Source organism: Herpailurus yagouaroundi, unplaced genomic scaffold, assembly GCF_014898765.1.
Source record: "Herpailurus yagouaroundi ecotype Mexico unplaced genomic scaffold, PumYag 139, whole genome shotgun sequence".
Lineage (NCBI taxonomy): Eukaryota > Metazoa > Chordata > Mammalia > Carnivora > Felidae > Herpailurus > Herpailurus yagouaroundi.
In genome coordinates, this window is record NW_024412394.1 from 73,556 (window position 1) to 97,853 (window position 24,298).

Below are 24,298 nucleotides of genomic sequence, written 5' to 3' on the forward strand. Positions count from 1 at the left end.
AATGATAAGTTTCATCTCCTACATGGGGCCACACCTTCAAGACTAGGAGAGGTAGCTTTTCTATCTTATGCATAAATGCCAATACAGAGAATCAGGAGAAATTAAGAAATAGGAATATGTTCCAAATAAAAGAACAATTTAAAACCTCAGAAATAAAAATAGAAAGAAACAATGATAAGTCATTTATCTGATAAAGAGTTCAAAATAATGGTCATAAAGATGCTCACTGAACTTGGGAGGAGAATGGATGAACATAGTAAGAACTTCAACAGGGAGTGACAACATAAAAAGCACCAAATAAAAGTCACTGAGCTAAAGAATACAATAGCTAAAGTAAAAAAATAAACCAGAGATGTTCAACAGCAGATTAGATTAAGCAGAAGAAAGGATCAATGACCTGCAAGACTAGGCATTGCAATTCATTCAATCAGAGCACCAAAAACAAAAAAGATGAAAAAAAGTAAAGCTCACTTAAGGGGTTTATGGGACAACATGAAGCAGACCAACAGTCACATAATAGGGGTCTCAGAAGAAGAGAGGAAAAAAAAAAAAAACAGCAGAGAACTTATTTCAAGAAATAATAGCTGAAAATTTCCCCGAAGGAAACATTTATCCAGGTCCAGGTGCTACAATGACTTCTAAACAAGATGAACCCAAAGAGACCCACAATAAGACATATTATAGTTAAAATGTCAAAGGTTAGAGACAGGGAGAGAATCTTAAAGCATTAAGAGAGAAACAATGTGTTACATACAAGGGAAACTCTGTAAGACTCTCAGCAGATTTTTCAGGAGAAAGTTTTCAGTCCCCAAAAGAGAGTAGCACAATATATTCAAAGTGGTGAAAGAGAAAAACCATCAACCAAGAATATTCTACCCTGAAATATTGTCATTCACAATTGAAGGAGAAATAAAACATTTTCCAGACAAGCAAAAGCTAAACGGGTTCATCAACACTAACTCAGCCTTACAAGAAATGTTAAAGGGACTTCTTCAGGCTGAAAAGAAAGGTTACTTTTTACTAACAGAACAACATAAAAAATATAATTCTTACTGGGAAAGGTAAATATACAATAAAATTCGGAATAGTCTAATGTAAAGGATTAATCACTTCTAAAGCTACTGGGAAGCTTAAGTAAAAATAGTAAAAGTAACTATAACTACAATAATTAATAAGGGATACACAAAATAAAAAGATGTAAAATATGACATCAAAACACAAAATGTGGGAAGGAGTAAAAATATAGTTTTAGAATGCATTCAAACTTAAGTTGTCATCCACTTAAAATAGCTTGTTATAAATATAAGTTGTAGTACATAAGCGTCATGGTGACCACAAAGCAAAAACCTATAGTACATACAAAACCATGTGTAGTCATGGTTTAGAGAATTTTTTATTTTTTTGTCCACGTTGTTCTTATTCTAGCAACTGACTTCTCTGAAAGCTTTTCTCTTTAGATCAGGTCCCAAATTTAGAACTATAAAGACTGACAGGGCATCTTTTGCACTGAGGTCATCTTTAGTTTTCTGAATGGATGTGTAATAGTCTCGTTTCGCTCCTTTATCTTGCTTATGTAACCTGTGGAATGAACGCATGACTAAAATAAAGATGCTAGCAACAATTAGTAGGGCTGTATGCGCCGGTGCTCTCAAAATTGCTCAACAATATTGAAATAGTTGGTTTGTTTGACAGGTACACCCCACTAGAAGAGATATTGAGTAAAAGGAAGTAGCTCATTCTCCCCCTTGGAAAGAAAAATTACTAGTAAGTTTACTTTTTCAGAGTAGAAACTTGTTTCTCTAGGGGCACCTGGGTGGCTGAGTTGGTTAAGCATCTGACCCTTGATTTCAGCTTGGGTCATGATCTTTCAGCTCCTGAGTTTGAGCCCTGCTTTGGGATTCTCTCTCTCCCCCGTCTCTCTGCCCCTCCCCGCTCCTCTCTCTCTCTCTCTCTCTCTCTCTCAAGTTAAAAACTTGAAAAAAAACCAAACTTGGTTATCTATAAGGATGGACTGTAAGAAAAATAACTGCTAAAAGATTTTATTTATTTTCAATAAAACAAACAACATTCCAGACACAAGCCTAGAATCACTGGGCAGTTGCTAGTGAAAAACCAAAGTGGAGTTTGAAAAACAATCTTGCCAATATTTACACTGAGTAAAGAGGTGCCACAACACAATAACACAAGGTCTAGATTAAATGGACAGAAAACCAAACATCTTCCTACATACAATGTTCACGGACAGGCCTATGAGACATTGTTCTCCCCAGTTTTTTTTTCTCCAGTTGTATATATATATATATATATATATATATATATATATACACACACATACATATACATATATATGTTTATATGTATATGTATATGTATGTGTGTATATATATAAATATACATATATATGTGTATATGTGTATATATATATATATATTTTTTTTTTTTAGGTTCTCAAGGCATTATAAAATACAGATAAATTGAACATAAAAATGACATTCAGAAGTTGAAACCCTGTCCACTAACTGAGATAGCACCATAGTGTCAAGACTGGCTCCATCCAAAGTTCCTAAGGGAGGACATCACTGAGATCTCACTGGGAAGAGCCCTGTCCAACTCTGCTAAGTGCTAATCCAGCCTTTAAATGACTCAGTCTTCTGTTGACGAAGTATGTGTTCCACAGTAAGAAGAAATTGACCCTGTTTATCCATTGCTTATTATTGTTATTTTTCATTAGGTTAGGGACCACTAACCTGCTTCTCACTTTAAGTTCCATATTAGTGCTAGTAGCTTTCTGAGAACTGTAGGACTTCTGTACTGAGCACCACTTTCTTTCGGGAACCAATTTAACTATCTTTACTGAGGATATGAGCCCTTATTTGACATTTCTTATACACAGCAGAAGTGGAGCAAAATTGCTTCTCCTCTTGCTTTCAGTGAAGTTCAGCCTCAAGATCACCTGTACAAGTGATGGTTGGATGACAGTCGCACCATTGTGTTTCCTGCACTGTTCTTATATTGAATTAATATTGAAGAAGGGTGTGAAGTATATAATAATTAAAGAAGCATAATTTTATTACTCATAACATAGTTAGGTCATATTCCTTGGTCCATTTTTTCAAAAATTATATTCAATTTTATCAAATATATACACATAAATTATATTCAAATTTATATGAACAAGAGTTGATAGTGTTCTTTTTATGTTTCAATATGTTCCTGATATAGAATTACCTTTCTTTGCCATTCCTTTTATTCTATAATCTAAGGTGAACCCTAGCTTGGCTTTCCCAGATTATCACATCACAATTAGCTTCTGAGTAAATTAGGATTACAGTTTGTCAAATTAAATGTGACATTGTCCTGGTCATGATCACATGACTTTCAATAGTACTGAATTATCACTGGGATCCAGGAACATGGCTTCTTCTCAAATCCAGAGACAATAATGACTTCTACCCAACCTCTCCACAAAATGTTAAACTTAATAGAAATATATTTTTCCAAAGTAAGTGAGATACTATTTCTGTTCTGAAACTTGCACAGCATTATGCTGAGAATTCTGGAGTCATGATGGAAAATAATACATTGGATTTAGGAATTTGGGGACCACTGGTTATCTTTACTAGGAGGGACACTTGTACATGAGCTGTGGGTGTCATTACATAAGGTAAATGCAAATGTTGTTATGTCCAACAGTGAGTGACACTAATGAGGGAATCTTTTCAAGGAACTAGAATTACAACACAGCAGCCACCTCGATTTATATAAATAAAATGCCATCAGGACCTTCATTTCAAGGTTAAGTAATTTGAGAGGTTAAGTAATTTCCCCAAACCTACAACACTATGTTATGGTGCAGAAAGGACAAGATTAAAGGTCTTTCTGACTTACAATTCTCTTCCCACCACCCCTTCAGCTCCTAAATACACTCACAAGTACATTTGTTGAAACAACTCTGTCTTCCAGTGAGAGAAATAAATGCTCCTAGAGTTTCAAACTTGTGTGAAGCACAAAATTGGCTCACCACAGACGTCCAAAAATGTTTCACATATAACTAGATCAACCCTTAAGAGTACTAAATTAAACCAACCTTTCTAACTCAGGAAATTCTAAGTTTCAAAATTGGATCTTAATACTGAAACTCTGACCAGCAACAGATGATGCTTTTCATCTCTGAGACTGATTGGTTTTCAACACAGAGATTACCCAATCCAGAAACAAAAATGAATTCCTTCGTTGGTATTACTTTGGATGTGGGTGAAGGATGGTCCTAGTCCTCACTGAAATTCGCCTGCTCCCCAGACCCTGTCCTCTCTGTTCTCCAACATGGCATGCCTGTGGTTCCCTAGAGGTTTCTTGATGGCAGCTCTGATGGTAATGCTGATGGTGCTGAGCCCTCCCCTGGCTTGGGCCAGGGATACCCCACGTAAGTACATACCTTGGTGCATAAGCTATTGTGGGGTAGAGGTAGAAAGGGAGTTAGCTTTGTCACCACATCCAGGCCAGGTCCCTTAGAAATTTCTGACATTTTCTTCAGTGACCACCCATCTTTTTTATATGGATCCTCCATTCTTTCCACACAAAAAAGAGCCTGCACGCTTGCCCTTTCTACAAGAGCTTCAGAAGGGGCCTCCATATATATAGTCCATTTCTTCTTACTTCTCTTCTAATAAAACCTCTCCAGCCTTCCATCCCTTTCTTCAGGTTCTTCAGAAGATTTAGAAATAATGGTGTCCAAATGGTTTCCCATCCAGTTGTTCCCTTTTTTATGTTGAGTTATGCCAGAAAAAGGGTAAGTTTGTCCGAAAATTTTATGGGGAGTCAAAAGAGATTAGAAAGATCTCTTTTAGAAGACCTTGTGTTATGGCCTCAGCAGGATCTCTGATGTTGGTGCCTCTCCCTAATATGTGAAGATATATCAAAGGGTCTCCCCCATTATTTCCCTATCCTTTATCCCCAAACCCTAAGGTTTGTAAGACCTGTATCCCTGTGCTATAGATTCTCTGACAGATGCTGGGATTTGTTCTCCCTCTATTTCTCCTGTGGAGAGTACCCTAGAACTGAAGCACAGAACCTTAGTACTTGAAATGACCCTATGGGTAAGGAGCATCCCTGGGTGTTCTTTGATGCCTTAAAGAACTTAAGCTATCTTCTAAAACCCTGCCACAGGTTAGTGTTCATTATGAATCTATTTTGGCCTTTCTATACTATCAGCTTCTCCTACATCTCCCCTTTCTCTGGCCTGAGCCCACAAGAAGGTATTCAACTAATACAGAAAAAATTATATGAAATTCTATTTGCATATGTCAAAAATAGTCAAGTATCAGCAATTTCATATGGTTCAAACTGGACACCCTGAGCAGGTTACCAGTGGTGTGAAGGTTGTTTATATTCCTGGGGCTGAAAGTCAAGGGATCTCACTGGCCTCCTGGAGTCTTAGCCCCAAAGTTTGTAGGGTCATTCATCATGCCCTCTCCTTAATTAGCCATGTTTTTTTTCCCTCTACTTCCAGTTCCTCCCTATTCTTTCTTCAGCTATGTCATCACCATTACTGAAAATCCCCACTGTTTGCCCAGACCCTCAGCACTATCACAGATCCATTGGATGAAATGAATTATAATGAAGTGTTCTCCTTCTTAAAATCACTTTTCCTTACCTGGGAATGTGTCTTCTGACTAGTAGGAATAGAAAGAGGAAGTTTGTCTGAATTTTTCACAGGAAGCAAATGGGATCTAATTTATTATCAGAATAAAAGAATGTTGGAGCTTGAGCCCCTTCATACTTCCAGAATACTCGCAATGATCAGGTCCCAGAACACTGGGTTTCTTCATTTGGGCCACAGATATTCTTAAGCAACTGTTATGTACTGGGTTCTGTTCTAGGATCAGAGAATTCTATTTGGATAAGAAAGAAAGGCCCTACTGTCATGGAACTTACCTAATGACAATAATAGGATAAATATTTAACAAAAAAGAAAAAAATTCCAGACAGAGCTATAAATGCTCTTTAAAAAATATATCAGGACTGTGAAATGGAGAGAACTGGTTTCACTGACTTCAGCACAGTGGGTAGGTAGTTCTCCCTGAAAAGTGACACTAGTTGACACATGAGTGATGAGAACAAGCCAGTCATATGAAGGATCTAAGGGACAAGTGTTCCAGGGAGAGGGAACAGGGGAAAGGTCAATGTGTGGGAAAATGTTTGCTGAGTTTAGAAGACAGAAAGAAGGCAAGAGTGGCTGAAGCATAGCAAGGAAGTTGGAGAGTGACATAAGATAAGGTTGGAGAGGACGAAAGAAGCCAAATCATCTTAGATCCTGATGGCAATGGTAAGAAATTTGATTTTTATTTAGAGAGATATGTGGGGCTACATAAGGGATAAAGGTGAGTCCATTTATGTTTTAAAAAATAATTCTAGCCACCATGTGGAGATTGGAAAGTAGAAGGCCACAAATGGAGTCAGGGAGACCATCTGGGAGCATGATATAATTCTCCAGGGAAGACATACTTGTGGGTTCATTTAGTGTGGTAGTGGGTGACAAAGACAGTAGTGAAGGCGAAGTGAACAGATGTGGGACAGATATTTGTAGGACATGTTAATGAATTAAACAGGTGGGGTGGGTAGGTAGAAAATCAAGCTTATCCCTAAGGATTTTGTCTTCAATATTGAGTAGGTGGATGCTGATGCTGTTTACTGAGATAGGGAAAACAGAGAGGAAATTATTTGAAGTGGTGGTTAGAAATAAAGACTTTCTTTCAGTTTGAAATGATTGTTTTTAACTTCTTCTTTAAATTTTTTTAATGTTTATTTTTGAGAGAGAGTGAGAGAGAGAGAGAGACAAAGCATGAGCAGGGGAGGGGCAGAGAGAGGGAGACACAGAATCCAAAGCAGGCTCCGGGCTCTGAGTTGTCAGCACAGAGTCTGACGTGGGGCTCAAACCCACGAATGGTGGGATCATGACCGGAGCTGAAGTCGGACGCTTAACTGACTGAGACACCCAGGCGCCCCAAGTTTGAAATGATTTTTGATATTTATGTGGAACTCTCATTGGTCAGAGAGAGAGTTCAAGAGGAGGCCAGGTCCGGAGGTATGTATGTTGGTGTCATCGACACATGTGCTGTGTTAAATTCCAGGAAAGTAGAGGAGGTCACATAGGGACAGAAGAGGGCAAAAACCAATGAGTTAGCCAAGGTGACTGAGAAAGGTACCCAACACATGGAAGTCAAGGAAAGTAGTTTTCTTCACCGAGGAGGGAATGGCCGGTTGTGGTAAGTACCACCAAGAGGTGGGTGAATTGAGAACGTGACAGCAAAGTGAACTGGGTTTGGTGGACTTGATGTTTGCAGATTCGGTCGAATATCCAAAATAGAAACTGGACTGGAGCATTTGAAAAGAGAATGGGAGCTAAAGAAATGGAGGATGGATTAGAGATAACTCTTGAGTAGTTGATCTCAGGGAAAGACTGTGCTCTGGGATCGGGAAGCAGCTGGACCTAAAATATAAGAATAAAAGAGCACAGGGCAGGTGTGAGGAAAGGGCACAGAACTTTTTGGCCCTCGCCAAGCATGCCAGTCTCCCAGAATCTCCACCTGTTCACTAACCCAAAAGCTCCCTGAACCATGACTTTTGGACTTTTATGGAGGCCTCATCACATAAGCATCATTGATTAAATCCTTGACTATGATGACTGAACTCCAGCTTCAGTGTTTCCACCCTCCCTGGAGGTCAGGGGGATGGGACTAAAAGTTTCAACCCACTTGGTTGATTCTCCTGACAACAAGCCCCAATCCCAAAGGGGTATCCAAAAGTCACCTCATCAACGTAACAAAAGACACCTTTATTGCTCTTATCACTTAGGACATTTCTAGAGTCTCAGGAGTTCTGTGCCAGAAACTCAGACTAAGACCAAGTATATATTTCTTATTATAAATCATAATATAACAGCAACTGATTGCCAAGACAAAGAAACCAGTAAACTTTGGTCCTGAACACATTTTGCTGGAAAAACAGCTCTCCATTAGAACTAGATTTTTTGAAAATGTAAGTTTCATGTAGGACCCAGATTTTAAAGAGGTATGATACTGGAACTTTTTTCCATGTAATTTTCAGCTTCTTCATGATTAACAGTGACTTTTTCACCAGTTTTTTCCAGATGGTTTTCACTAGTGGTTGTCATGCAGAGATAGCTCACCACCCCTCCTCCCTGTTTCTTCACCCCATGATTATTTGACAATATCTGGAGCCAATTATGGTTCTCACACTAGGGTTTTCCTCTGACAACGAGTGGGTAGAGGCCAGGGAGGCTGGTAAACAGCCTACTATGTCCAGAACAGGCCTCCCCAATCCACAATTACAAAAATGATGTGGCCCAAAATGTCTATATAGTGCTGAGGCTGAAAACTGCTTTATACTGTACTACTTCTAACATTTCTACACTCACACGTTATATACACACTCATCCTCCAATTGAGTATTCCATGGTTAATTTTAGCTTGTTTCATTACTAGACAGTTGCACAAATTCACTGCCTTTTGTGTTGAATCCATTCATTCAAAGCAAGTGCAACTCTTCATTTTTATTTTTTGCTTTAAGCCAAGTTTTTCAATATTTCATGAGCTTTTGCTCATTACATCTTTATCGACTTTCAACAACGTGCGTTTTTAAGTTTTAAACAGTGGTGACTGACACAAATATTTTCCAGTACAATGCCTCACATTTCTGCAGTAATTCTATTTTCTAGACCATTGATGATATCAGAAGCTTCCATTTATCCATATTACTTTGTTTTAATGTTTATTTTATTCTTGAGAGAGAGAGAGCACAAGCAGGGGAGACAGAGACAGAACCTGAAACAGGCTCCCGGCTCTGGGCTGTAAGCACAGAGCCCAATGTGGGGCTCAAACCCACAAACAGTGAGATCATGACCTGAGCTGAAGTCAGGCACAACCGACTGAGCCACCCAGACCCCCCATCCCTCACTTTTAACCACAGGGTTATTCTTTAACTCTTTTGGCATTGTCAAATGACAAAACTAAATCAATTTAGTAAACTATGTGATATCCTTTATTCAAGGTAAAATAATCCATGGATGGGGGAGTAAAGTGACTCACAAACCGTGGAGCACTTTCCCCAAGGGATTTGAATATTTATAGAGCATTAGAAGAGGGAACATGGAGACAGTGCATGATTGGCTAGAAGGTTAGGGATTTCCTTGTAAGGTGAGCAGGTGTGACTTTCCAAAGTCAGGTAAGCTAGCTAAACCTGAGTTGGAGAATTGTGATTGGTATCTGTTAAGATTGTTTGACAGGTGTTTCCTGTAAGTGCAGGATGACTTAAGTTTAGATTTGGGATGTGAGTGAGATGCTGGGGTGGCCTCCATTTTATGGGTCCTGATAAAGAAATTAACTTTATTTTCACAGTTAAATGACATACAGACAAAAACACCAAATCTATATACATTTATATCATATATATCTATGCTTACACATATTAAAGCTACAGAATCACAAGTAAGAGCTCTGAGACACATTTGACTCCTTAATTCATCAGATCATATTTGCCGTATGAATTTTGGCACAAAAAAAACAAAAAAAAACAAAAAAAACACCTTGATTTTCTGAGCTTCCTGGATTTAGAAATTCGGAAGTGGGATTGTGACCCTGTATTAGGATCACAGTTTTACTCTCCTTAAAACTCTTCATAGTCTCCCATTATATGTAATATAAAGTCAAAATCCTAACATCACCCTCAGGCTTTAAGTGCCCAGCCCCATGTGATTTCTCCTTTCCTACTCTCCTTTCCTAATCGTTTCCCTTTCCTCCTCTCACTGTCTGTGCTTCAGTGAACTCTTTTCTTCTGGTTTCCCAAGCAAATTCACCATCAGCTCTTTCAGGCTTTTGCACGTTGTATTACCCTTACCTGAAATGTGCCTTCCTTTCTCCCAAACACACACACACACACACACACACACACACACGCCCTCTAGTTCACATCTAGTTACTCTTTCCTGTCACATCCTAAATATCCCCCTTGACACCACCTGTCTGGCGCCCTAAGGAAACAAAGATCATCCAGTTATTCTCTGCTCTAGAACTGCAGGCTTGTCTTGTGACATTTCTCCCCCCAGGTAAATAAAGTCCTGCCTGGCTGGGTTTTGTCCATCACTTTCCCTAAATTTTAAGCCCTGCGATTGGAGGGAATGTGGGGGTGTTTCCCTTCTCTGAATTCCCAGGGGCCTGAGCCAGCTCAGCTCAGACCAAGTGTTGGGTGGGGGTGGGGGAGGGGGACGCAGTGGGACGTGTGTGAGGCCAGGAAAGGGCTGTGGGAGGCGAGGAGAGAGGTGGGTGTCCATCGGGAGGAGGCGTCCAGGAGGAGGCGGTGAGGGGCAAATCCTCAGGCTGGGAGGTCCACCCCTGAACCGGAACCCAGTGACCTGGAGAAGCTCCCAGGAGAGGGGTCATCTCCCCGCATCCCTCCGCCCCCGCCGGCAGAGGAGAGAAGAGCCTTGGGTGCTGGTGGTTTGGGGTTGTGGGTGGACACCCCGAGTGGTGGCGGCGACAGTGTCTTCCAGGAGCCCCTGTGTGACCGTGTCGCCCTGTCCACACAGCACATTTCTTAAATATGTGGAAGGCGGAGTGCCATTTCACCAACGGGACGGAGCGGGTGCGGTACCTGCGGAGACACTTCTATAACGGGGAGGAGTATTTGCGCTTCGACAGCGAAGTGGGGGAGTTCCGGGCGGTGACGGAGTTGGGGCGGCCCACTGCCAAATCCTGGAACGGGCAGAAGGACTTCATCGAGAGGAGGCGGACAGCGGTGGACTGGTACTGCAGACACAACTACGGTGTTGGTGAGAGCTTCACGGTGCAGCGGCGAGGTGAGCGGGGCAGGGGGGCTGGGGCGGCCGGGGCTGCGCGTGTGCGACTGTGAGACAGAGACTGGGTCCCAGTGAGCCTACAGGGTGTTGAGCAAGAGCACGTCACGGGGATCCCTGCGAGAGTGCGACGTCAGGGAGTGTGGTGGTGTGCCTTTATGACTGTGGGGACAGCGTGGCTGTGTCCTTGTGTGACTGTGGGGACAGTGTGGTGTGTCCGTGTGTGACTGTGGGGAGGGCGTGGATGTGTCCGTGTGTGACTCTGGGGACCATGTGGTTGTGACCATGTGGACAGTGTGGTGTGTCCGTGTGTGACTGTGAGGACAGTGTGGGAGGGGTGCCCTGTGATGTGAGGGGGACAGAGAATGGGTGTGAGGGGGGCTGTGGGCCTAGATGTGGGGGCAGGGAAGGAGGGTGTGTGGGGAGAGGGAGCAGAGGGGGGTGTCAGGCATCCTTGGTGGCCTCTGAGGCAGAGGTTAGACAGTACAGGGGCTGGAGGTGGTGGACTGACTGGGGCAGGTCATTGGAGACATGGAGAAGGCAGAGGACAGTGTCTCCAATTGGGGGTGAATGTTTACCAGAAGGCAGATGAGGATAGAAAAGAGTGGGGAGAATGTGAGGCCAGTCACACTCTGTTTCTGACATGTGTGCCCTTCTTTCTTTCTTTTTTTCTTAATTTTTTTTTCATTCAGTGTTGTTGACATAACAATGTTTCATTAGTTTCAGGTGTACAACATAACACCTTTGACAAGTTATACACTAATCAGTGCCCAGCACAAATGTACCATCTGTCACCATACGTGACTATTACAGTGTCATTGACTATAGTCTTTGTGTCGTGCCTCCTATTCCCATGGTTTACTCATCTCATAACTGGAAGCCTGAATCTCCCACTCCCCTTCACACATTTTGTCCATTGCCCACCTCCTTTCCATTTGGCAACCATCAGTTTGTTCTCTGTATTTCTAGGCGTGATTCTGCTTTTTGTTTGTTTATTCACGTGGTGTTTTTAGATTCCTCATGAATGAAATCAAACGGTATTTGTCTTTATGAGTCTGACTTTGTTCACTTAGCATAATACCCTCTAGATCCCCCCATGTTATCCAAATGGCAAGAATCCCATTTTTTATGGCTGTGTAATACTCCATTGTATATATGTACCACATCCTTCTTATCCATTCTTCTATTGATGGACACTTAGGTTGTTTCCATATCTTGGCTATTGTAAATAATGTTGCAATAAACATAGGAGTGTATATATCTTTTTGAATTAGTGTTTTTATTTTCATCAGATAGATAATAGATAATTTCACCTAGGAGTGAAATTATTAGATCATATGGTATTTCTAATTTTTTTTTTTGAGGATGCTCCATACTCTGTTCTACAGTGGCTGCACCAATTTGCATTCCCATAAACAGTGTATAGGGGGTTCCTTTTTCTCCAGATCCTTGACCACACTTATAACTTCTGATCTTTTGTATTTTAGCCATTCTGAATGGTATAATGTAATATTTCATTGTGGTTTTGGTTTGCATTTCCTTGATGATTGGTGATGTTGAGCATCTTTTCATGTGTCTATTAGCCATCTGTATGTGTTCCTTGGGAAATGTCTGCCCATTTTTTAATCAGATTTTTTTAAGATTTTAATTTTTTTTAAGATTGTTTATTCTTGAGTAATCTCTATATCCATCATGAGGCTCAAACTCACAATCCCAAGATCAAGAGTTGCATGCCCTACCTACTGAGCCAGCCAGGCATTCAATCAGGTGTGTGTGTGTGTGTGTGTGTGTGTGTGTGTGTGTGTGTTGAGTTTATAAGTTCTTTATATATTCTGGATATTGACCCCTTAGAGTATATATAATTTTCAAATATCTTCTTTCATTCAGTAGGTTGCCTTTTTGTCTTGTTGATGATTTCCTTCATTGTACAAAAGGTTATTTGGATATAGTCCCAATAGTTTATTTTCCTTTTGTTTCCTTTGCCTTGGGAGCCATATCTAGAAAAATGTTACTATAGCCAGTCTCTGAGAAATTACTGCCTGTTCTCTTGTAGGATTTTTCTGTTTTAGCACATGCCTTTCTTAATTCTGAAAATTCTGAGATAGAGGCACCTGGGTGGCTCAATCAGTTAAGCATCCAACTTTGGTTCAGGTCATGATCTCTCAGTGAGTCTGAGCCCCAAGTCAGGCTCTGTATTGACAGCTCAGAGCCTGGACCCAGATTTGGATTCTGTCTCCCTCTCTGTCTGCCCCTCTCCTGCTCATGCTCTGTCACTCTCTCTTTCTCGAAATAAATAAACATTAAAAAAAAATTTTTTAATTCTGAAAACCCTAAAATAAGTGTGCCTCTGTGTACATAAGCATTCCACTGAGGAAAAAAAAAATATCAGAATAATTGTTGAGGGCTGGGAAACTTTGAGGCACCTCTACTCTCTCTAAGGCTTCTGTTAGGTAAATTTCCTGGGACTTTTTTCTTTTCTTAGAGAATATGTTTACACATAGTTGAAATGATTGTAAAACTACCTTTCGAATTATAATTTTGATTCTTATCATTAACATACTGATGTATCTCTTTTTATAATGTCAATCATATTTAAGTAGCCAATACTATTTGTAGTTACAGCAATTTACTTGACAATCCCCTTTGTTAGGTTCTTTCAATATTGACACTAAGTTGGAAATTTCTCTATTTTTTTTTCTAAGCTTCTATTTTTTTCACATATTTATATGCCAATTATAATTACTGCCCTAAGTATTTTCTATTATCCTATTATCTCTGAGATCCCAGTTTTTTTCAGTAATTTTATGGGTTCCCTATGTAGTAAGATTGACACTTAGCTGCTATTTGATTCAGCATTTTCACCATTTTTGGGTATATATCTCATTCTGTTTTTTATTTTCCATGTTAAGAATTTACACATTTTTACTTACTGAAATATACTGTAAAATTGTTGCCAATGATTCACCACCAATCTGAAATCTACTACTTTGTGGTAGTATATAAATGTTGTCCACCAAGTTTTCCATTTCTTTTAAAACAATTGTATTAAGTGAGGGCCTGATAGTGTCAAAGATGGTCTCAAATGGTAAACGCAAAACTAACGAATCCCAGACGCTGCCCTGGCTTCAAATATCAGTTGAGAAAAAGAGATAATTATAAAATAACAATTCCAATAATTATGGCTTTTTGTTGTTGTTGTCGTTGTTGTTGTTGTCGTTGTTGTTGTTGTTGTTGCCAAGGATAGAGATGGATCACCTGAGTGTAAAGATAAGAACTTTTTAATGAATGACTTTCCTTCCTTCTTTCGCTCTTCTTCAGGATCATGCTTTTCTTGAGACTCAACTCAGAGATACATAAAACCATCTCTGTGTGTTCCTGCCTCCCAGGGTGAAACCATTTCTGTCATTTTCTAAGGTGTGAGTGCACTGAGGTAACATCCCCTGGATTTCCTACCTTTTATCCCCATCTAGACAACTGCTGTTTCCCAACTCATTCACAATGCTTTGAATCATATTTTCTCTCAAAGTAAACAAAAACAGTAAATAGCTAACATATTATGAAAGCTGAGTTCCAGCCACTATTTTACATATTTTAGATCCATTGATCCTCATAAAAGCCTAAGAGGTATGTTAATGTATTTTCCCCTTTGTAGGTGAGACTCAACTAAGGCACAGAAGAATTTAAAAATTCTCCCAGGTTCAACTAGTAAGAGTCAGAGCTTGGATTTAAGCCCAGGCAGCCTAGCTCCAGATGTGATACCTTCAATTAATATATCTTATGTCAGGCAAAGATTTGTAAACACTTCAACAATGAATAACTGTTTCACACTATGGAAAAAAAAACACATAAATTTCCATAACACGTCTCGATTCTAATGGGCCTGTGCTGTCAGGATTGAATTCAAGACTCATGAGACTGGCTGGTACTGGGCCACGTGGCCAGCTTTGAGGGAGGCCTGCACGAGATGCAGCCTGGGACCAGAGACCGGAGGCAGGAGGGCAGCCAGCCAGGGAGACACTCTGTCGTCCTCACTTAGTCCCGCTACCACTTGTCTTCTAGTTGAGCCGACAGTGACCGTGTTCCCCTCGAAGACGCAGCCCCTGCAGCACCACAACCTCCTGGTCTGCTCCGTGAATGGTTTCTATCCAGGCCACATTGAGGTCAAGTGGTTCCGGAATGGCCAGGAGGAGGAGACTGGGGTCGTGTCCACAGGCCTGATCCGTAATGGAGACTGGACCTTCCAGACCCTGGTGATGCTGGAAACGGTTCCTCAGAGTGGAGAGGTCTACACCTGCCACGTGGAGCATCCAAGTCGCACGAGCCCTCTCACCGTGAAGTGGAGTGAGTAGCTTTCTGATCTCATAAGTTCCTCACCCAGCAGGGAGGGGACTTTGCTTTCCCTGAGTGTTAGGTCTCTCCTCTCCCCACATCATACTGTCATTTGCTCCATGTTCTCACCACAGGTCCCTGGGGGTAGCCAAGTGATTGTTTCCACAAAGACTTTACTTCTTGGGAGACAGTTATGCCTGGCAGGCAGAAAGAGGTCATGCCTGTTTTGAGCCTCCCTGTGATATCACAGTTCATGGTTCCCCCTTGACCCTGGGCACCAGCCCCCCACCTCGGGTTGGACTTGTGCTTTTGGCACTGTTGCTCTGAGTTACCCATTGTGACCTAAAAAGAGGTATGTCATCTACAATGTAGGGACCTTCCTGACATGAGGAGAGTCCAATCTCACCTCAGGTTTCTATTAGCTCTGTTCCCCTGGAGAAGCTACTTAAACCTCATGGAGTCCCACGCTCGTCCTCCATCAAATGTTGAAGTAGTGGATTTAACAGAGCTGTGATATTTAAAACGACTTCATTGCCTGAGTCTATTATATATTCAGTGTGATTTTTAAATCTCTTTTATGGTAACGTCCAATTATTCTAGTACCTTCAGGCAGACTTCTTCCCCCATTCTCAACGCTCTGAATCTGAGTCTCAGTTGGAGAAGGAGGACTAGGGATAAACATCACTACAACTAGCTTCTTCTCTCAGGGGTACAGTCTGACTCTGCACAGAGCAAGATGCTGAGTGGAATCGGGGGCTTTGTTCTGGGTCTGCTCTTCCTTGCGTTGGGTCTGTTCATCTACTTCAGGAATCAGAAAGGTAAGGCACCTGTTGGTAATTGAGACTCCCCGTAGAATTTTTAGGGGAAGAAATATGGCTTTTTTAAAGTTATTTCTCTGTGTATCAGTGGCTCTTTATAAAACATCTCTTTAACCTGGAAATCCAGACATCTCCTGGAAGCGCATGGAGATCTTGGGTAGAATCCCAGGGGCAAATGCAGAAGGAACCACTAATGAAATCACAGCGGATTTGTATGACAGAAATTTCATGGATCACCCCTCTCACTTTCTGCTCTCCTCTCAGCCCTGCCATCATGTGATGTGGGTGGTGGTGTTAGAGAAGTCTAAGGAGTGGTCTCTGGGGCTGGGGACATTGCATCTGGGGACAGACTTGCCGCCATACTTTTAAATATATATGTTCCCCCTCTCTTGCAGGACACTCTGGACTTCCACCAACAGGTAATGCCTTTAATCCTCTTGTAGAGATAGACTTGGCCTCTTAGAACTGATGTAGAGACAACAAGCCAGGAGACAGAAATCATAGGAAGACTGAAATGTGATCAGACAGTTTGCAGTAAAGCTTCTTTTCACCTGTTAATAAATGGTTTGCACTCGAAAGTAGCTTTGGTTCAAGGGTACTTAAGAATATGTTCTTCTTACTGTGGTGCTTTGACACGAGGCCCTGAGAGAGGGGAGAGGAAGCTGCTTGTGGAGGTGGGTCTGGGAACAACACTCTGCTCTGTCTTCTGCAGGACTCCTGAGCTGAAGTGGAGATGCTGACACTCCAGGAAGAACCTTCTTTTCAAGCTTCTTTGCAGAGTGAAAAGGTTCCCAGCTTGGCTAGAGGAAGAAATCATGCTGCTTTAAAAGTTAGTTCTCTGTAAATCAGTGGCCCTGTAGAAAGCATCTCTTTAACCAGGAAAGGGCCCATATTTCTTCCACAAACACGGTGCTTTCTCAGGATCTGGTTTGCCCTGGCTTCAGTGACCCCGCAGAACCCATGCTTCCTGATGGCTCCCTCCACCCCGTCCTTGACCTGGAAGCCCCAGTACTGACTGCAGTTCCTTATCTTCATTCTCTCCCGGCCCCCTGTGAATGCAGCCCTTACAGCCTCCCCTGCATTGGAACTCACCTTCTGCTCACATGTCTTTAGAAGCTTTTCTCAAATAAACGTGGAGTGAAAATCACCCCTTTCACATAGTTTCAAGGAAAAGAAGTATTTAAAAAGGAGATAAAGGGAGGATTCTATCACATAACAATCATGGTTTTCATTTATACTCCTGAATTTTGGTTACACGTGAATCTGAAGATTTCCTTGGTTCCTTCCCTGTTTTTCCCTTGGGTCTTCTGCATTCTGTGACTTGGCATGTTTACCTGAGCTAGAAGGAAGCCCTTAATGAACCCATATCATGTTGGTGTCCTATGTCTCTGTGTTCTCAAAGAAAAAGACACACATGGGTCCCTTTGCACCATGGGATATGAAAGAAGACAACAAATACAAGAAATGCAGGTTTCAGTTCAAAATGGTGACAGAGGAAGATCCTGAACACACCTCTTCCCATGGACACACTGAATCTGTAGCTACATGTGGAACATTTTCCTCTGAAAAGAAAAAAAATGAAAACATAAACAAGTAAAACTGGCAGGGTAACCCCTTTACATAGGGCAAAAGAGAGGGAAGCCAAATGGAAGTTAGTAGGAGAGGCTAAGATACAATGTCACCACAAACTCCCAGGCCAGCAGGCAGCCATAATAGGAGAGATCTCAAAGCCCAGAGTTTCTCCCTGAGGACTGAAGGGCTCATACCCCACATCAGACACTCCAACTTTCAAGACCAACACCTGAGAGACAAACCCCCAAAGCATCTGGTTTTGACGACTGATGGGGCTAATGCCCATGAGACGCAGGGGGCTGTGGCAAACTGAGTGTTTGAAGGTAGAAGAGGGACAGTAAAGTATCCTCCAAACTGAGAAGGCACTTTGAGACCAGGAAAATGAGGCAGGTGACTCCATCGAGTTTATGCAGTTTTATTCAGGTAACTTACTGACGGGGGATCAGGCAGGCAATGATCCATGTGCTGTGCAGCTATTCTCTGCAAAGTCTGGATCTTAACCCATGCATTTTATAGAGCAAGGGGGTGTGGTGAGGTCAAAGTGTCTTAACATTTAACAGAACTTGTGGAAGCACCTGTGTGGCAGAAAGGGGTGGAGGTCACTGTGTTATCTCTACTAGGTATCTAAACAACTTTAGCGAAGGCTAGAACAAGACTTCCTGCATTTCAGTCATGGCATACACTAACCTCCAAGAGGCCTGGAACATTAATCCCCAAGGGAGGTCATTGCATGGGTAAGAACAAGATGCAGGGCCAAAGAAGGGGTCAGTATTGTCAGCATTACTACAGGAGAAACAGCTCCTTAAAAAAAATTTTTTTAATATTTATTTATTTTTGAAGGAGAGAGAGAGAGACAGTGCTAGCAGAGAAGAGGCAGAGAGAGGGAGACAAGGAATCTGAACAGGCTCCAGGCTCTGAGCTGTCAGCACAGAGCCCAACACAGGGCTCAAACCCATAAGAACCCACGAATCATGAGATCATGACCTGAGCCGAAGTCAGACGCTTAACCAACTGAGCCACCCAGGTGCCCCCCCCCACCAAAGAAACAGCTCTTAAAGGGCCCATGAAGATTCACCTGCCCCAGGGTCCAGCAGAGAAACAGCCCTTTGAAACATGCCCAGAATTATATGAAAGAGACTTATTTTTAAGTATTGGTCTTAGGGACAGGGGCCTCTGGGAACACTCTCTGGGTACAGATGCTTGTAAATACCATCTTCCCACACCCCCCTCTGCCTTGCTAAAAAGCCAGCAAGTGCAATCTTTTTTCAGTCACCTTTTCCTTTATTTATTTGCCTTTTTTCTTTTCTTCTTGTTTTCTTATCATTTTCCTTTTTTTTTATCATTTCTTTTCTTTTCTCATGGCAGTTCCCATCCTTGTAATGCCCTCTGCCTTGCTTTCACCAGTGGGCATCATCTTTGTGCTATCCCTCTGCCATGTTCTACAGCATTAATATCTCCCAGAGGGGAGCTTCTACATATGTCTGGTGCACTGGATTTTATGCCTGGTGACCTGGTTTTTGCAGCTGCCACCCAAAGAGGTGCCCCTTAATTGCCTGGCTCCAAGGGCACTGGGACTTGTGTCTCAGGTTCACACAGGACTACAACAATCAGAGAGGCAGTTCTTGGCAATTGTCTGTAGGACTGATTCTTGGTGGAGGAATGCTCCCAGGATACTGCACAGGGAGCAGACTGAAACACACGCCCAGTCTTTCTGAGGAAGAGGCCTATTTGGCTTGCAAATTTGTCCTGAGGGGCAGGCTTCTGGTTTGGCACACTTCTAAGGTATACAGAGGTGCTCTCAGGGAACAGAGACCAGTTGATGCAGTCTTTGTGCTCTCCGTTTACCTTATTATAGCTCACCAGTACCTTACAGAAAGGAGCTTATACACCCTTTTCAGACTAGAATAATGTCTGCCTTTTGAAGTCTCCAGAAAGGTTTACAGCCAGCCCCTTAGATGTGTGTTTAATTAGAAGCCTGCTGCTCAGGCTACGCTATGGTGATAAGCTAATCAACCTGTTTTGCAGAACAATTGAGCTCCTGGGTCTGTTGCTTCTTGTTGTGCCCTGAGGGTGGGAGTTACTAGAGAACTCTTTCTCTTTTGGTTACCTCTTGGGGGACCTGCAAACTTCAGGCCAGCTGGCCACCAGAACCAGGTGAAGTGGAGTGTTTCCCTGGTGACAGCAGCAAAAAACAGGGAACTTGAGAAGGGTATTTAAAATATTTAAAATAAAAATTAAAAGCTCATTATCATTAAGGAAACCTTCATAAAACTTCAGCAGATTTTTCAGCAGAAACTTTTTTTTTAATCTTTTTTTTTGGGGGGGGGGGGGAGATCACACACAAGTGCACAGGCATCAGTGGGGGAGGGGCAGAGGAGAAGGAGACAGAGGATCTTAAGCAGGCTCCATACCCAGTCCAGAGCCCAATGCAGGGCTTAATCTCATGATAGTGAGATCATGACCTGAGCCTAAATCAAGAGTTGAACATGTAACGGACTGAGTCACCCAGGCCACCCTCAGCAGAAATTTTAAGGAAAGAGTGTATTGAAGATGTTGTAAGAAACAAATTCCCAACCAAGAATACTCTACTTAACAAAGTTATCATTCAGAATTGAAAGAAAAAAGGAACACTATTAGTAACAACAAAACATGAAAGTATAAATCTCACTGGTAAAGGTACATATATAGTAAAAGCAGTGGATTAATATACAGTTTATGAAGCTGGAATAGAGGTTAAAAAAGAGGTTAAAAGACAAAAGTAGTAAAAATACCTGTAACTACAATAATTAATTAAGGGATGCATAGGATAAAAAGATGTAAAATGTAACATCAAAAACACAAAACATGAGGGAAATGTAAAATTTAGAACTTTAGCGTGTCCAAACAAGTTATAAACTTAAAATAGACTCTTCTAAGTCGTTATATGTAAGCTCCGTAGTAACCACCAAGCAAAAAACTATAATAGATACATAAAAATAATAAGAAAGGATCTAAGCATAACATTAAAAAAGTCTAAAACCATGACGGAAGAGAGCAAGAGAAGGAGAAAGGAATGGAGGAATTACAAAGCATCCAGGAAACAATTAACAAACTGGCAATAAATACATACCTATCAATAATTACTCCAAATATAAATGGGCTAAATTCTCCAAAAGATGTAGTGGCTAACTGGATAAAAATATAAGGCCTATCTATATGCTGCCTACAACAGACTCACTTCAGACATAAGCACACACACAAACTGCAAATGGAGAGATGGAAAAAAGATATTCCATGTAGATGTAAATCAAAAGAAAGATGGGGTAGCTATATTTAGGTTGACAAAATAGACTTTAAAACAAAGACTATAACAAGAGACAAGGGCATTACATGATGATAAAGGAATATAACATTTGTAAATACACATCCAACATAGGAACATCTAAATATGTAAAGCAAATGTTAACAGATCTTAAGAGAGAAATCGACAGCAATACAATAACAGGGGATTTAATATCCCACTTTCATCAATGTATAGATCATCCCGAAAGAAAATCAATAAAGAAACTATGGCCTTAAATGACACATTAGAATGTATCAGATATATAAAAAACTTTCCATCCAAAGGCAACAGAATATACATTCTTCTCAAGGTCACATGAAACGTTATCCAGGACAGATCATGTGTTAGGCCACAAAATGAGTCTTGTTAAACTTAAGAAGATTAAAATCATATCAAGCCTCTTTTCCTAACACAATGGTATGAAACTAGAAATCAATTAAGGATGAAAACTGGAAAGACCATGATCAAGATTAACATTATTGCAATTAGTATCAACAATAGTACTGAGGGAAAAAATGTTGACAATCAAAAGAATTTAGTGTTTAACTCTTGTTCTGGAAGCAAAATAAACCAACCACCATGTATTTAGCCTAGATGATAGAACCAATTGTCTGTAGGACTGATTCTTGTTGTACTTTTGTGTTTTTCATCACTTAGAATTTGTATCAGCAATAAAGTCCTTCTAGAAAAGCTTAAAATTTCTAATAGTCCCTATGTTATTTTTCTGCTTTGCTTATTAGAAAGCACGTTTTCTCTGGTTAATAATGTAGCCATGGTTTAGATAAATTTTTTTTGTGGCCCCTTTGTTCTTATTTGACCAACTAACTTCTCTGAAAGCTTTTTCTTTAAGATTAGTTCCCAAATTCTGACATATAGAAAGTCTGACCTGACAGGATAACTTTTGCACCCAGATCATCTTTAGCATTTCTAGATGGAATGTATGTAGCATATTTTTCTCCAACTTGCTTGTGTAACCTAGAGAATGAACATATGACCAAAAGATAGATGTTAGCAATAATCAATGAGGGTCATTTACTCCAAAGTTCTCAAAATGGCTCTACAATATTGAAAGAGTTGGTTTCAATATAGAAATCTGTTACATTTCTATAAACTGATAATGAAGAATCAGAAAGAGAAAGTAAGAAAGCAATCCCATTTATAATTGCATGAAAAAAATAAAATACCTATGAATAAATTTAACCAAGGAGGGGTAAGACCTGCACATTAAAAACTGTAAGAAATAGGAGTGCCTGGGTGGCTCAGTCAGTTAAGTGTCTGACTTCAGCTCAGGTCATAATCTCATGGTTTGTGAGTTCAAGCCCACATTTGGCTTTGTGCTGACAGCTCAAGCCTGGAGCCTGCTTCGGATTCTGTGTCTCCTCTCTCTCTGCCCCTCCTCTGCTTGCACTCTGCCTCTCTGTCTCTCAAAAATAAATAAACATTAAAAAAAATTAAAAACAAAAAAACTGTAAGAAATTAATAAAAGAAATTAAAGAAGACATAAATAAATGAAAAGATACTCCATGCTCATGGATTGGAAGAATTATTATTAAAATGCCCATAGTTGCCCAAAGCAATCTAAAGATTCACCACAATCCCTATCAAAATTCTAACGGCAGGTGCTTGGGTGGTTCAGTGGGTTGAGGATCTGAATCTAGATTCCAGCTCAGGTCATGATCCCAGGGTCATCGGATCAAGCCCTGCATGGGCCTCCATGCTCAACATAGAGCCTGCTTTAGAGTCTTTCTCCCTCTCTCTCTACTCCTTTCCTGATGCCCCTCTCCCTTGCTCTGCCTCTCTCTGTCTCAAATTAAAAAAAAAAAAGTTTTTAATTAAAAACAATTTCTCTAATTCCAGTGGTACTTTTTCACAAAAATAGAGCCAAAAATCCTAAAATTTGTAAAAAAAAAAACAAAGCCAAAGAAAACTTGAGAAAGAAAAACAGCTGAGGCATTACACATTCTGATTTCAAACTGTATTACAAAGCTATCATAACCAAAACAGTATGGTATTGGCATAAAACAGACACATAGATCAATGGAATAGAATAGACACCCCAGAAATAAACCCATATATATATATATATATATATATATATATTCAATTCATTTATGTACAGCATAGTGACTGTAGTAACAATACTGTACTGTATATTTGAAACTTGTTAAAAGACTAGTTTTTAAAAGCTATCATCACAAGAAAATTATATTTGTAACTATGTGTGGTGATAGATATTAACTAAACTTACTGTGATGATCATTTCATATCAAAACATTATATTGTACACCTGAAACTAATATAATGTGTTAATGATATCTCAATAAAAAGAAAATGTTTATAACCCGATATACTCATATGGGCATAACAAATCTCAAATGCCATCAATACAATGATGTCCCTGTGAACTGTGGCAACTGTATTTTTCTGATGACCTCTCAAAAGTAGACAATAGCAATATATACATATTAAAGAGGTGTATTTGAGAAGTGCTCTATTCCATAAGTCCAGTAGCCAGTGCTGTTGTTTCCCAGTAACTTCTCTCTTTCTTCTTCTGATAAAAGACTGCATCCTCATGAATACTCCAGTGGGCAACTGACCTTCATATAGCTATCAAATACTTCATCACAATGAACAGAGATATTGGTTGAAGGATAAGTATATGGCTCAGTGTAGCCAATAATTATCCTTCCTGGAATTTTCTACCAGGAGTGATGATTAAAGCACCATTGACTTAAGACTAATGTACTGGAAGGATGTGACTTGAGAAGTGAGAAAGGACAGCCATATTTGTCAAAATGTTGCGCAAGCAGTGAGAGAAAATAAGGTCAACATACCAGGAGAAACAAAGCTTAAGGGACAGAGAGCTAGGACAGAGAAACAAGAATGTGACCCTGAAGTCTTTGTTTCTCTTTCTCTCTCTCCCCCCTTTTCTTTTCCTATCTCTGTCTCTGTCTCTCATTTTTGCTATCTTTTTTAACTTATTCTTTTAGACCTGGTTTCCTATCAATTGTAACTGAAAGAATCTAAATTAAAGCTAAAACAAGTATGTGGAATTTGTTTGAGCATATGGCATAGGCTAAAACATACAACCATTTGAGTTTAGCTGGAAATGCGTCCATCAGGTAAAGAATGCCAACTGGTACTATGTGGGAACATACCAGTTGAATAAAATATCTCCTGTAGTCAGATCATGAGCCTACTAAGGTTCTAACATTAAAAATATTGATGTATAATTGATATAATAGTACAAGAAAGAATCAAATTTCTTTTTAAGCCAATTCACCCAAAAGCATAAATACTAACCACGTTTGTTAAGTGGTACTTTTTCTCCCAATAGCTAAAAACCCCAGAGAGCTGAGACACGAGTGGTTGCATAGTATATGGAAC

General features: G+C 40.5%; 1 protein-coding gene across 1 annotated transcript; it reads left to right on the plus strand.

Moving 5' to 3' along the window:
- The first annotated feature begins 4,256 nt into the window (after positions 1 to 4,256).
- On the plus strand, positions 4,257 to 17,177 carry LOC121029254 (DLA class II histocompatibility antigen, DR-1 beta chain-like). Its single transcript, XM_040473127.1, has 6 exons — positions 4,257 to 4,423; positions 10,604 to 10,873; positions 14,930 to 15,211; positions 15,907 to 16,017; positions 16,413 to 16,436; positions 16,730 to 17,177. The coding sequence occupies exons 1-6, from the start codon at positions 4,324 to 4,326 to the stop codon at positions 16,741 to 16,743; spliced, it is 801 nt and encodes a 266-aa protein (XP_040329061.1). The 5' UTR covers positions 4,257 to 4,323; the 3' UTR covers positions 16,744 to 17,177.
- The last annotated feature ends 7,121 nt before the right edge of the window (positions 17,178 to 24,298 follow it).

What these genes read in the sequence shown, in the direction of transcription:
- LOC121029254 (XM_040473127.1), top strand. Translation starts at nt 4,324, where the DNA reads ATGGCATGCCTGTGGTTCCCTAGAGGTTTCTTGATGGCAGCTCTGATG. An exon ending in TTGGGCCAGGGATACCCCAC is followed by an intron (nt 4,424 to 10,603) that starts GTAAGTACATAC and finishes CTGTCCACACAG; the next exon opens with CACATTTCTTAAATATGTGG. An exon ending in CTACTTCAGGAATCAGAAAG is followed by an intron (nt 16,018 to 16,412) that starts GTAAGGCACCTG and finishes CCTCTCTTGCAG; the next exon opens with GACACTCTGGACTTCCACCA.